Source organism: Papaver somniferum, chromosome 10 (assembly GCF_003573695.1).
Source record: "Papaver somniferum cultivar HN1 chromosome 10, ASM357369v1, whole genome shotgun sequence".
Lineage (NCBI taxonomy): Eukaryota > Viridiplantae > Streptophyta > Magnoliopsida > Ranunculales > Papaveraceae > Papaver > Papaver somniferum.
In genome coordinates this window covers 25574712-25590018 of record NC_039367.1, presented here as the reverse complement: position 1 = coordinate 25590018, position 15307 = coordinate 25574712, and the positions used below count along the sequence as shown (strand labels likewise).

Here is a 15307-nt window from a genome sequence, read left to right as displayed (position 1 = left end):
ACGAACCTTATTTATTGGGTCCAATAGTTGTATATAGTTGGCATTTACACGGGATATGAAACATTGGGGAAGATAACAACTCCCAAGATGCAAAGGATATACGTTGACTATAACGTTGATATGACGCTCTGCCAACTCTCTCTTTTTACAAAGCTCTTTTGTTCCCGATAATTGTTCCCTCAAGCTCACGAGATGTAAAATTTCTAACTTATATATATCTACTAGCATCTCCGGCTTAGTCTTCGTCTCATCCCAATTGAACATCGTCTTAGTGAAATCGTAAATCGTCGTCCATTCAAGCTCATTCACGTAGTTTGGACCCCTCACATATTTTCCTCCACGCTTAGACCAGTAACCAATTGCGCATTATTTGTAGTTATTGTCATTTCGCCAACTTGAAAATCGAAAGTATTCATTTACCCGTAAAATCTCTCGGTGGAGGCAAAAACAAGGGGTTAACCACCGAATTTTCGACCGCATTCAACAACCCCGCATCATCTACTAGATTGAAAGCTCCAGGTGCTTGTTTTTCCGGTGTCCATTAGTCCATTTTACCTAGTGAAGTTCCCATCTAAAAGAGACGCATGAAATCAGCGTGATCCTACAAAATATACCTACATACAATAATCTAAAAACGAAACAAATAATGGATGATAAATTAATTAAAAGTTCTAGACATAACATAAGGTTGAGATAGTTACTATGGTTGCACGAACATGAGCAACCTAACTATGTTTGTACCCATGTAACAAATCTCCCTTATCTCTGGGTAACCCATACCCATGAGCATTAAGGTCGGCGGCGACACAACATCATCTCCATCTTGGGCATGTATTCCCCTTTCTTATTGGGTAGTCCCTATGGATATTTTTCTTTGCCTCTTTGTTGTTATTGAACTTGTTATTATCGAGCTCTTTTTTTCTTTTCCTCCTCCTCCTTCTTCCTTATCACCTTCTTCTTCATGTGTTTTCTTATCGTTGATTTTTTCTTCACCAATCACCATTTTGTTCCTCATTACATCCTTCTTCAGTAGGTGTATCAGAATCAAATTCTTATAGTATTGACATCTTCCTTTGAGTTGGTTCATTGATGGTGAGCGATTTAGATTTAACTGTCGAACACCTACGGTGTCTAGCCCCAAAAATTTTACCGCCCTTTCGACGAGGTCCCAAATTCGTGGAAAAAACAAGATCATGTTTCTTCTTCCCTCTATTTTCGTCTTGCTTTTGCTTTCCCATATTGTCCTTAGAGAATATTATAATATACGATAAACAACAATCAAACTCAAGTAAATTTACAAACTCCAGGGATAAAATCGGTCAGCACGACACAACCACATAGACCGATTCTAACAATTCCATTAGAGAATCGGTTTATAAAGGTGTCAATATAAACCGATTATACGCTGAAAACATACATAAAAATTGGCTATTTTCTCCACTAAGAATCGGTTTTGTATAAGCACTTGTATAAACCAATTCTAGTAAAACAGTTGAGAACCACATACTCTATAATCGGTCTATGTGGACATTCACATAAACTGATTCCATCATAAATAACAAACAAAAACACGATTATTTTTTTCACACCAGAAACAGCCATGTGTGGGCATGGAATCGACCGATTCTGATTAGATGTTTTTCGACCAGAAAATAGATACAGAATAATCGGTTGATGTTGGGATGAAGAACAACCCGTTTACAAAGGAATCGGTATACTCGCACATTACATAAACTGATTATGGTAAACCCAGAAATCTCTGGTTCCAAAATTTTCAAATTCTTTTGAGTAATTGCATGTTGTGAAAACCTAATTTAGAGGATTGACTTGATATAAAAGTACCTAATTCGAGCCATTTTTCCTGCTTTTATTGCGTTTTAAGATTGTTCGTCTTCTGTAACCGTTTTCTTCCTCGATTCTGTATTTCGAATTGTTCAATTCTTGGATTACTCTCACTAGGATAAGTAACTCAAGTATGTTGTTTAAATCTTGATGGTTTCGACATTATATGGAAGAAAAAAAACGATTAATCATTTTTGGAATCATCGACAATATTGTTATTTTCGTTTGAAAATGAAAAGGAAAAGAACAACTGTTTTTTGTAGAAGAAATGAATCAAAATGACATAGATAGAGTTTTAGGTTAAGATACAATGACATTGTTAGAATGGCATTATCATGATTCATAACATGGTGATGCCATTTTTATATACAAAATCCAAACGACGATGATTTTAATTATTTAAATCTATTCTTTTGATGTCATGTTCCTTTTATATAGCTCTATATTCCTACAAAAAATGAGAGTATTTCGAAATACGAAACTTCACTATCCACAAATTTTAATTTTAACCGTTAATCTTTAATGGGTGATATTCAATGGCTGATGTCATTCTAACTATGTCAGATCCTGCCCCTTTATTATGATTTAATGGAGGGTATAATAGTTTTTAAAATCTTGCGATTACGATTTTCTTCAAATTCCCAAAACTATTCGAATCCTAACTATAAATCAATTCTACTGTAAATCTTGCGATTCACATTTTGATTCATATGATTTACGCCGGTTCATAAGTCAAACAAGTCTAAATCTGTTCTTTTCATGTGATTTTTATTAAAAATAATTTTTTTGAGACATTTTGACTCGCACTAAAGCACAAGTTTCAAACTCGAGAGTCATGTGTACCTAATTAAACGCCCAACCGCTGCTTGTGTTATCAATTCTTCAATATTTATATCTATAATGCTAATAGCATATTATCAAAAAAAAAATACTAATAACATATATATATATAGAGAGCAGTTCTTCGAAGGCGTAAAAAATATCTCGCCGCTTGTGAAACTCATGGGTACGAGTTGGATATTACGGTCTTCACTACTCTAGGCGAACTAGGCGAACTAGGCGAGGACACTATCACTTCCTTGAAGAGACTGAAGAATTGTCCTGCGAACAATAATGCAAACTGTGACTCTGGAAACTTTCTATTTCATAGAATAGGCATTGCAATCCAAAAGGGCATTGGTGCCCAGTTGGTGGCTCGACTACGACAAATTCTGTATAAATAACTCTTTGTTTATTTTCAATAAAAATCCTCAGAGATGAGTTTCATCATATATATATATATATATATAATCTTATTAATCTATAACTCCAATATATATATACACATATACATTTAGAGATTTACCATGAATCTTCAACTTGTGATTCAATATAAGATTTGATTCTTAAAAATAAAAACGGTTCGTCTTTGTTTTAAGGTTATTTTATCCAATTTAGACATCTCTACCCATTTAGTTGGAAACAAAATTTTGATAGACCCCAAAAAATCACAACTAAAAGTAAAAATAAAGAAATTCCTTAAAAACCCCAAAACAAAATCAAAGAAAAAGAAAAAGAAATAAAGAAGAGAGAGAGAAAGTGTGTGTGTGTGTGTGAGGAGGTTTGTTGGTCGACTCTCTGTATCTTCTTCTTCCTTCTTCGTTTTTTCATCTTCCACCAAACTCAATCTATTTTCACCATTAAAATATCAATTAATCCCTTCCTTAACCCACCAACTCAATCTACCTATTTTTTCACCCTCTATACACACTCACAAGAGACGGAGGTGATATCTATCAGAGTAACAAAGTAAAAAAAATCATCAATCCGATCGATCAATAGTTTCATCAATCGAGTATATCAATCGAGTATGGATAAACTTATTCTTCTTCATCGTATGATTCTTGCAATTTGTTGAATTCTCTCAAGTAAGTCTCAGCCTCTATTCAAATTTGTAATCCCAATTTTTGTACTGTGTGTGTTATGAAATCAAACTTAGGAAAAAAATCGATTAAATCGTTTAGTTAATGGGGCATAAGAAACGGAACCCTATTCTTCGTTCTAAACAACAACAACAATCTTCTTCTACTACTACTTCAATAACGCCTGCTGCTGCTGCTTCTTCTGATGTGGTGATTAATGGCGGTGTTAATAATGTTAATTGTACCGAAGATGAGTCGAATTTAAGTTTGATTACTGATTCGTCGTTTAATAAGGTAAGAAATGATGATTCTGTTGTTGTTACTCCACAATTGGATGCTTCTGTGTATGCATCAGTTAAGCTTGAATATGAGAAAGCACTTACTTCATTTAGAAGAGGGAATCATACAAAAGCCTTGAGAGTTATGAAAGATTTATGTCATAGGCATGAGAATTCTGCTATTGTTCATCGTTTTCAAGGAAATGTATTTGTGAAAGTTGCTTCGTTGATTGAGGATAGTAATGCGAAGCAAAGGCATTTGAAAAATGCAATGGAATCAGCTAAGAAAGCGGTTAGTTTGTTGCCGAATTCGATTGAGTTTGCTCATTTCTATGCTAGTTTGTTGTATGAGATGACAAATAATACTCAGGGATATGAAGAGGTGATCCGAGAGTGTGATCGAGCACTTCTGATTGAGAATCCTACTGATCCTGCAAAAGATGGGTTGCAGGATGAGAGTCAGTTGAGTGAATCTACTCCTGAAATGCGGATAGCTCATTATCATCAGGAGCTTAAAACGCTTATTCAGAAAGCTAACATTGCTTCTCTCTCTACTTGGATGAAGAAATTATCGGATGGGGGAGTTGAGGATAAGTTCAGGTTAATTCCAGTTAGTAGGAGGACACAGGAGGATCCTATGGAAGTTAGATTAGTTCAGTCTAGGAGGCCTAATGAGATTAAGAAGGCTACTAAGACAGAGGCAGAGAGGAGGAAAGAGGTTGAGGTGCGTGTTGCTGCAGCGAGGTTGTTGCAGCAAAAATCAGAGTTACCCCAGTCCCACACTGATGATGATAGGCCAGCTGATACATCTTCAAGTGCGTATAGACTTGCTGAGCGTCGTAAATATGCAAATATGCGGAAGATTGCCTCTTCAGCAGATAAGATGGATCAGGTTCGGACGTATTGGAAATCAATGAGCCTCGATAAAAAGCAAAGTTTTCTGAGGGTGAGTGTTAGTGAACTCAAGGAACATTACAACTCATGCAAGGATGGTTTGGCGATGGAGGTTCTAAGAGAAGCGCTATCGTTCGCCGAGGCCTATAAGACATGGAGGTTCTGGGTTTGCTGTCGCTGCAATGAGAAGTTTACCGACTGTGAATCCCAAATGCAGCATATTGTGCAGGAGCACATGGGAAACCTCTCACAGAAGCTGCAATCAATTCTCCCTCAAGAAGTTGAAAATGATTGGGTTGAGATGCTCCTAAATGGTTCTTGGAAACCAGTGGATGCCTTTGCAGCAACAAAGCTATTTGAAAATCAGTCTAATTACCAATATTCTAAGCTTGACAATGGTTCCAATATTGATAGTCATTCAGATGGCTGTAAGGAGGACTGTCATATTGATCAGTGTAGCTCCAAAGACTCGTGGGATTCTTCTCTTGATGAGGGGGAAGTAGAGCCACTAGCTGAAGAATCAAAGGCAGTTGATATATGCCATAAACTTCTTTTAGAAAATAAAGACCACGATGACATGTCCAGACTTGATTTAATGGAACTTCAGTGGTCTAACACGAATTCACTTGCAGAGAGGCTGCCGCTGTCTGATGATTCTGAACGTGCAAATCTTCTTGAGAGAATCCATGCCATGTTCAAATTGCTTCTGAAACATAAATATCTTGCTGCTAGTCAACTTCACAAGGTGATACAGTATACAATGGATGAGCTCCAAGGTCTTGCTCCTGATTCACGAATTCTTAACCATGGTCTAGAACGAACACCTCTCTGCATTTGCTTTCTAGGAGCCTCAGAGTTACGGAAAATCCTGAAATTCTTACAGGAGCTTGCACACTCTTGTGGGTTAGCTACTAGGTATCCTGACAAGAACAGCAGCATGGATGAGGCTCGTGTGGGCACTGAAGAGTATGAAATCGGAGAGCGGATAATTTTAACCGATGATTTTTCATATCTCCTTTTGGATGAGCATTTGTTGCATCCTCCTGGAATATATTCTGAGAATAGCAGCTCTACGGGAATTGGTGCTATGTCAAATTCTGTTCTTGTTGGTGGTGATCATGAAAATGGCGTATCACCATATGGTGATACCCTATTATCTTGGATATTCACAGGTCCTTTATGTGTGGAGCAACTGTCATCATGGACACGTTTTAGAGAAGAAAAAAAACATAGTGGATTGGAAGTTTTTCAGATGCTTGAGAAGGAATTTAGTCTCTTGCAGAGTATGTGTGAGAGGAAATGTGAACACATGGGGTACGAGGAAGCGTTGCAGATGGTAGAGAGTCTCTGTCTTGAAGAACTGAAGAAAAGGGAGTGCCGAGTGGATTTTGTCTCTCGCAGTTACGAGACCATTCTAAGGAAGCGGCAGGAAGAGCTTAGTAATAGAGAGAACGATCTGATGGTGATGGGCAGTGGATGTGGATTTGAGTTAGATATCATATCAAATATTCTTAAAGAGGCTAATGCTTTGAGTGCAGCACAATTTGGGTACGATGAGGCTTTGTCTGATGCCACTGGGCAGTTGTGTGACTTGGAAATGGGCGAAGATGATGGTTGGAGGTTGCAAGATTTTCATCAAACAGATACTTACATAGAAGTGGCAATCCAAAGACAAAAGGAGAATTTATCTGTGGAGGTGGGTTCATTTACTTTAATTGTACTCTAGATATCTGGGATTACTGATCTAGGTTTATCTATATTTCTTTTCTTACTGTTGTGGCTGTGCAGCTTAGCAAGAGCGATGCAAGGATTATGCGTACTGTCGTTGGCATGCAGCAATTGGAGCTTAAGCTTGGTCCTCTCTCCTCCTATGATTACCGTGCAATCATGTTGCCTCTTGTAAAATCATTCATGCAGGTGTGAAACGACTTGCTCCACTTACTCAAATTCCACACGTCGACTTTCTGTTGGAACTTACACATTTTCGATATTAATCTTCCAGTCACACTTGGAGGAGCTAGTGGATAAAGATGCCAGGGAGAAATCCGATACTGCAAGAGAAGCATTTTTGGCAGAACTGGCACTTGATGCTAAGAAGAGTCTCAACAAAGGAGGTGATCACTCAAAACTTGTACTGGAGAAGTCAAAGGATAAGAAGAAGAACAAGGATCATCGAAAACATAGAGATTTGAAGGTTCCATTTTGTTTTATTACACATCTTATCTGATGTATATAAATTTATAGTATTTATGTAAAACTTCCATGGCACTAATATATTTATAAATTTGTAGGCGACTGGTGGTAACGAGCAGCCCGGCCCTCTTGAAGAAACTGCAGAACAAAAGTATGAAGCATGACCCTTCTTTCTCTTAAGGAGCAGAGACGCGCATTTTTCCTGAATGTTAAGTCAACCTTTAGTGGTGCTTATCTTTAGCTGATTTTCTTATTTGATATGTCTATGTGCAGTAACTCCCCCTCTGCATCTGATCGACACTTCGTTATAGATAATGGAAATGGTGAGGATTTTGAACAACAGGAGGAGCGTAGACGTAAAATGGAGCTTGAGGCTGAGGAAAGAATGCTTGAAGAAACTCTGGAGTATCAAAGGCGAATAGAAAATGAGGCTAAGCAGAAGCATCTAGCAGAGCAACATAAGAGGGCTAGTGGAATGATTCTAGAGAATGTTGATGTTCTATCATCTGTAGGTTACTATAATCATGCTGATAATGCAGGGGTTCAGAAGCAGTTCCGTCAGTCTAAATCTGGGGTTGATGGTTCCCATTCTCAAGTCCCCTTGCCCTCTGGTAGTCCAAGCATTGAATTGGATCTATCCGTTAATCCTCATAAACATCACAATTACCAAAACTTATCAGCAGGGAAAGCTGACTTATCCAATGGAATAGTAGGTGCTTCTAGTAGCATTGTTGAAGGAAGCTCACTCCCTAGCAAACCCTCTACTAATTCTGTTACTCAGAAGAATAGAAAATTAAGCAATCGTTCTCCCATAGTCAAGCAAGGTTAGCAGTCAACAAGACCACTCTATCACTATATTTGCATTCATGTACAACATTTGTTCGTTTTCCCTTTTAGTTGAGCTGTTAGCTTACCCATTTTTGCCTGTGCAGACCTATCCAAGCAAGGGAGTCAGGGCTATGTTTTGCCTTCTAATTGGGGATCTCAATGTAAATGGCCAAATAATTTCACCGCATCGCTTGATGGAAATCCTCAAGGATCGTCATTTGATGAAGCAGACTATTCGGCTAAGAATTCTCAAAATGATAATTGCCACAAAAAACAAGTCAATGCTGTGGGGAAGGAGAGTATTTTTGATACAAACAGTAAGTGGAACTGTACATCTAAAAAATTCTTTTTGGTGTCTGCCTTGTTCTCTTTAAGCTCTTCTTTCGCCTTAATTTGCACAAATTTCGTTAGGATTCCAGCCTTAATTTGCACAAATTTCGTTAGGATTTCAGCTTCATTATTATGTATGTTTTGCATTTTGTTGGCATCACCATCCTGTGCTAGCACAGCCACAGACGGTTAATTTTAAATTCAATACTTGTTGCTCTCATTAAGTATCCACCATCAATGTGTTCTCCGTAGCTTGTAAGCTGGAACTGTGATTTGACTGAAATGATATTGCAATTAATTTTAAATTCAATACTTGTTGCTGTCGTTAAGTATACACCATCAATGTGTTCTGCGTAGATTGTAAGCTGGAACAGTGATTTGACTGAAATGATATTGCAATGTTAGTGCTGCATCCTTGCGTATTAACTTAAACATCTTTGCTTATTAACTTAAACATCTTCTCTTATTAACTTAAATTTGATATATATCTACCTCAGTGATGAAATAAATCATCTCTTCCCTTCTAGATAAATACATGTTGGAAGATATTTTTGAGATAGCTCTTAAAGGTCTCTTCCACATATATAGTGGAATGTATTCCCTAATGTGGCTGGAAATTGGTTTTACTGGCAACACTCAACATTAATTTTGGTTATGTTTAATTAGTGGATCCACTTTTGGGAGGAAATGAAATAAAGTCTCTGAGACAAGTTCGCTCTGAAGAACTTGACGAGGAAAGGTTCCAAGCTGACCTGGAAAAAGCTGTGCGCCAGAGCCTTGGTAATTTCCTGGCATCCTTCGTTTTAAGGTTCTTCTGCGATCAGATGTGTGGTCATTAGTTGTCTGAAAAGTTTATTTTCCGATTGGGTTTCTTGATTACTTTTGATATTTTGTTTTCACCCACTACACTTTCAGTACTTATAATTACCAGTTGTTTTTATAAAATCTCTTATGTCAGTGCTGCGAGCATACTTAAACGTAAATATCAGGCTCAAACTTATAAGAATGGGATGATTCTCGAACTTCAGTTCTTTGTTCCACTGAGTTGTTACTTAGTCTGCATTTTTTCGATCTGTTGTGGTGTTTTGAATCTGCTATTCTTGCATATTCTAAACACGGTTGAAGCACATAAACCTCTTGTTGTTGCTTGATATTGCTTACAAATCTTACTGTCGAAGCAGATCATTCGGCAACTGTGCCTGGCGAAGTACTAGTCCACAACGTGAAACAAGACGATGTCCTTGGTGCAGGTCTACAAAACGAAGTTGGTGAATACAATTGTTTTTTGAATGTGATAATACAGGTGGGCGTTTATTATGTTGTAATAGCTACTGATATCTCTTTTATGGTTCTTAATGATTTAGTTTACTGTTTTGGTAGTTTCAAAAGGGTGATATCATGCACTGATTTGAATCTTTGTTACTGCAGTCTTTATGGCACTTGCAGAATTTCCGAGATGAGTTCCTGAGGAAATCAACATCATTTCACATGCACGTTGGAGATCCTTGTGTAGTCTGTGCATTATATGAAGTTTTTACTGCACTGAACATGGCATCAATGGACACACGGAAAGAAGCTGTCGCTCCTACTATTTTAAGAATTGCTTTAAGTGACTTGTACCCAGATAGTAATTTCTTTCGAGAGGTAAGTTTTTGAAATTGTCTAAATTTGCAGTTGATTGCACAGTGTTAGACTGCTAGGCCTTTAGGAAATATTTGTATTTCTTATTGTAATCAATCGCTACAATTACAGGCTCAGATGAATGACGCTTCTGAAGTATTGGGAGTAATCTTTGATTGCCTTCACAAATCGTTCACCTCCAAATCAACTGTTTCTAATGCTGAACCTGATGGAACTAAGAATGTTATTGGCTCTTGGGACTGTGTAAGCCGTGCATGTATTGCACATACACTTTTCGGAATGAACATCTTTGAAAAAATGAACTGCTGCAACTGCTCATTTGAGTCTCGACATCTAAAATATACCTCATTCTTTCATAACATAAACGCCAGTGCTCTCAGAACCATAAAGGTGTGTCTCGTTTAGATATTGCTTTTTGTATGATCTCTAATTTCAGTAGAAGAAAGAAATGATATTCATGAAAAATTTCTTTTGTTAGATTACGCATGTGAATAGCTCATTTGAGGATCTTTTGAAGCTTGAAGAGAGGAATCATCAGTTAGCCTGTGACCCAGAAGTTGGTGGCTGTGGAAGTCTCAACCACATCCACCATATTCTTAAAACTCCTCCCCATGTGTTCACAACAGGTACTTGTTGGTTGGTCGATCTATCATGCTTTTTGACATAATTAGTCTTTATTGTCTGAAATAATCAACCTTCTATATCTATTGCAGTTCTGGGTTGGCAGAGTACTTGTGAGAGCGCAGATGACATATCAGCAACATTAGCTGCTCTAACCACTGAGATTGATATCGGCATCCTATATCATGGTCTAGATTCAGGGAGCAAGCATTGCCTAGTTTCAGTGGTACGTTCAAATAACCCAGATACTACATCTAGAAATCACCTACTTAGAAATATGTAGGGAACTGACTACGGATTCTCAGATACCGTGACTGTTTCTATTGCGCTTCAGAGTAAATGCTTTACATATTAGGAGTTTTACAATGTACAAACACTGAACTCCTTTAAACCACTCTACACCTGAGATATTTTGGAATTTTACCAATTCTCAAATCTCCTACACAGCTTGTGGGGTGGGGGGTTCTTGTTCTTCGCTTTACATTAAATGTCCCTGTTTGCTCTTTTGTGGTTCATAGGTTTGCTATTATGGGCAACATTATCATTGCTTCGCTTACAGTCGTGAGCATGGAAAATGGCTCATGTATGATGACAAAACTGTCAAGGTAAAATTGGCTTAGTCGTGTACTTGTGTTCTTTGTTTATAGTTTATATACTCTAGTTTCCATAGCATCCATTAATTCACTTTCCATGGTTTGATTGGACGAATATAGGTAATCGGTTGCTGGAATGATGTTCTTAAAATGTGTGAAAGAGGGCACTTACAACCTCAGGTTCTTTTTTACGAAGCTGTAAATTAACTTCTACTTGGAGGGAGCTTGTATCGTGATTTTCTGTACACGGATGCTGTATGATTATGTCCTCTCCTGGACGGTGCACCCCAATCAAGGGTCAGTATCAATGCTGCAGCTTGCAACCAGGTTTGCAACAGCTTCGACTTCTAAGAAATTAAGAAGTTTCAGAATCAGCAGGAGAGATTTTTGTAGGATTAATTGCCCTTTCAGAGAGAAAGAATGCATTAAAAGAAGAGGTTTTCTGTCATTATTGAGGGAATATATAAGTTACTCAACGTACTCTTTGTGGAAATGAGGAAGCTGATGGTCAAAGAACTCAAAAGGATAGGTATGTGTGCCTTTCAACTTCAGGCTCTATAGAATCTGGGTTTCAACGACTTAACCACAAGTATCGCCTGAAGGAGGTTATTAGCTTTATCTTCTGAAGCTTAAAGACACCGCAATTAGCTGATCATTCTAGCATACATCATAGTACTCTTTGGGGCTGACCGGATTAGAGTTCCACCCTCCCGCTGATATATTCTTTTACTTTTGTGCTGAACATAATGAAGATTACGTGTCCATAGAAAATGTGTGATTGTCTCTTCCTTTTAATACTATAGGTAGCCGTAATTAGTAGTTATTGGCATTTTGATGATGGCGATAAAATACAACTGTTACAGTGAATTAGAAGGTCAGCAGTCCTGATCTCATAAAGATCGTGATACTTTGGACAATAATGCTTTGTAATGCATGCTGATATAATTGGGAATTTAAGGTTTTAATGAGAAATAAGAGGAAGATAAAGCAGAATTAGCTTTTAACTTTTCTATTTCCTTTTTCGTGGTTATTGCTGTCTAAAATTCGAAATTCCAGTCTCTTTGGACCTCTCCGACCCGCTGGTTGGCCGAGGAGTAATGAGTTCAGTGGCTTCATAAGTACCATACAAATGCACTCATAAGTGCCCAGGATAACGCAATTGAATAAAAGACATGGCTACCGTCCGCTGTTTCTTTCTGTTTTAGAAATAACAAGCTTCTTCCATCCACATAAAAAGTGAAGCCTCGTTACAAGCTTATATTCTTGTGGCAAAGTCAAACTTGTCATTCTGTAAAAAGCTTACATTACTGCGACTGTTTCCCAAATGATTTTTTTCATATACAACAATAAGAGAAAAAAAGAGTGAAAACCACTATCAATTGTAAGCATCGCAAGTAAAAAAGATTCATAACTATCTGAACCCGGAAAATGTCTTATTTTTTGTTTTTTTGTTTGGAATTTGATCTATTTATATCATGGTCCTCTTCAAAAGTAGAACCCTTTAAGATTTGCAACTAGTGAGGCAAATCAAGAGCGAGCCCATATCAGAGATTCCAGCACATGTATCATCAGAGAATACCAGAATAACACTTATATATTTGACATGAAAAACGCGATTTAATCCCCCTTGGCTAACCATCTTAAGCTGGTCCTGGGTTTGCAAATTCTTTAGCAGCTGATACAAGTAAGACAGTGAAAACACACACCCAGTGAGCTACCATGCAAGTGAAAATTTACATCTAGTCAATTTTCCACAGAGAAACCTATGTGCAATTTTATTTTTATATTTTATTGACATGTGAACTCAATGCGAATATATGATTCCAAATGACTTTACCAATCTAGTAGAGAGGCATATAACTACAGAAAGGCACAGGCAACTATTATGATCTATAAGAGATTTTAAAGGCTGTAATCTTGATTGTTAACTATGTTAAAAAAAATCATCCATGAAGAGCATAGCAATGGCAATATTGAACTGCATCTCTAGTCATGGTAAAGTAAAGAAGGCATGTTCAAACAAATGTAACTGAAAACAGATAGCAGCAACACTGATAAATTTGAGATCACAAACTCAACAAAGATGAATGAGAAATGGGCAGAATTACCTCTAGACGAAGATTTAACAACGATAACATGCATAGTAGCATTATTGGGAGGAAGATGCAATCGAAGTGGATAAAGGTTTCCATTCAATAAGCTATGAGTACAGACAATAATATCTTCATCAATCCCTGTTTCTTCCACCAATTTTTCAGTTAATTCTTCAACACTATTCCCTTTAAATGTAAAAGAACACTCCTCCTCAGCTTCATCCACATTGCCCCTATCATCAGCAACATAGTAGTAAATTGTTCTCCCATCAGCCTTTGGTGGTGCAGTGAAAACAAAAGAATCATTTGACTGCATCACAAAACAAACATGAGCAATGTCACTAAACAATCACATTCTGGAAACTGTCGTCGCCCGTATTTTGCACAAAGACACACAAGCAGCAAATGAATGAAGTGAATCATTGAAAATCCATAAATCAAAAAGCCAGTGCAAATGCCTCTCTAGTAGAAGAGATTCCACACCCAAATGCATCAACTGCATATTCCCCGACAACCCAGCCCCTCTACTATACATGTTTCTACAACCATTTGACAATATAACTCAGTAGAAATCAAAAGCCAGTTAAGACCCAAAATGAATGATCAAAGGGACAAACCTCAACTTTAGATAACCTTGGAGAATCGGGTTCTTCTTCTTTTTCAACAGGAGGAGGAGGAGGTGGTGGACGAACAGCAAGAACATCAACAGTCCATAAAATCCATTCTTGAGTAGCACTTCTATGAGGGATATCATGAGTAATTGAATTTCTCCATGGTGGTACACCACCATTAGCCCTCAGATAATTACCATACCTAGTTTTCAATTTCACTTGATGACCTTCTCTTATTGGTTCCCATTCAACCAATGAATCCAAACGTTTAGGAACCGTCTGTAATACTTTTTTACCTGTAACTCCAATGAATTTTGGTATATCTGTTGCTGTTAAATATTTACCATAACAGCTTTTTAAACGAATCACAGAATCAATACCAATTCCATCGACAAATTCCACCGTCCATCTTGCATTTTTACATGTTCCGTTTCGATCTTGACATACTGATTCTTGATCATCTTCTGCTAATAGATATTTATCATGATGGCTTCTTAATCTTACCGTTTTTGCACTTCGAAACAGTTCCATTTTTCCTTTTCTTTTAGCTTTTTTGTATTAAAATGACAACAGAAATCGAATAGAATTACTGGGTTTTGATTAGAAATGAGAGATTTTTAATGGGTTTTGTTTAATTTTCGGAATTGAACTTGAAGATGAAATGGAATTACTTTATGAGATTTAAAGATTTTCTTTTGTGTGTGAGATTGAGAAAGAAAGGGTTGTCCTTTTTATGGAGAATGACGAGACAAAAAGTGAGTTGGAAAAGTTATTTTTGAGAGTACATCCCATTTATTATGTTTTCGTATACCGTGTCTGATTAAGAACTGCCGACACGGTTAAAGGGGTGCCTAGTAGTTGACGGTAACCACCTAAACGAACCAACTTTATTGTAGTAGTTGTTATTATGGAGTGATGCTACACTGACCGGGCCGGGCACCATGAGAATTACCTATAAGATTTAATTTTTAGAGATTGTTAATCAGGATCCTTGAACTTCACGATAATCACACGATAAAATATGTAAGAATTGTTAATGGAGAATACCTGGTAGTGCTAATCCGTGTTACGATACCGATCATCTTTGTAGCACCAATAATATCTTGTGGATGTCATGGTTTCTCTCTTTTGACCTTAGCCGTAATGAGTTAAATTCTTGGATACAATAGTAATGGTTATTATTTCCCTTTCATAAGTAGAGAGAGGATCAAGTTCCTAGGATTTTAGTATTAAACATTAGATCTCGACCGTCCATCAAGGAAGAGCATAAATAGGATACTAACTCCTTATATAAACCATTGATTAGATATTTAGCAATATCCTAAATATAACCAGATTCTCACATGGGCCCAATAGAGATAATTATCATATAAGAAATTATCTTACATTCTCCCACTGGTCCATGTGATAATCTATAAATGGTTAATTGCAGGAAACATAAGGCGCGCATAATTGCTAAATAATAACTTTAGTGGTTAACGT

At 37.2% G+C, this 15307-nt stretch overlaps 2 protein-coding genes across 3 annotated transcripts; one reads left to right on the top strand and one right to left on the bottom strand.

Annotated features, from left to right (window-relative positions):
• The first annotated feature begins 3401 nt into the window (after nt 1–3401).
• Nucleotides 3402–12120, top strand: LOC113317651. Of its 2 annotated transcripts, XM_026565794.1 has the most exons (14): nt 3402–6611; nt 6704–6832; nt 6918–7109; nt 7207–7259; nt 7382–7932; nt 8041–8253; nt 8933–9046; nt 9448–9569; nt 9695–9910; nt 10019–10297; nt 10386–10533; nt 10621–10754; nt 11047–11133; nt 11242–12120. In XM_026565794.1, the coding sequence occupies exons 1-14, from the start codon at nt 3849–3851 to the stop codon at nt 11326–11328; spliced, it is 5088 nt and encodes a 1695-aa protein (XP_026421579.1). In that variant the 5' UTR covers nt 3402–3848; the 3' UTR covers nt 11329–12120. The 2 variants fall into 2 exon arrangements, with proteins under 2 accessions (XP_026421579.1, XP_026421580.1); XM_026565795.1 differs by lacking the exon at nt 8933–9046.
• A 261-nt stretch (nt 12121–12381) lies between these two features.
• LOC113317652 lies at nt 12382–14571 on the bottom strand. Its single transcript, XM_026565796.1, has 3 exons — nt 13832–14571; nt 13230–13524; nt 12382–12796 (listed from the first exon to the last, which is right to left on the bottom strand). The coding sequence occupies exons 1-3, from the start codon at nt 14354–14356 to the stop codon at nt 12762–12764; spliced, it is 855 nt and encodes a 284-aa protein (XP_026421581.1). The 5' UTR covers nt 14357–14571; the 3' UTR covers nt 12382–12761.
• Between the last annotated feature and the right edge of the window lie 736 nt (nt 14572–15307).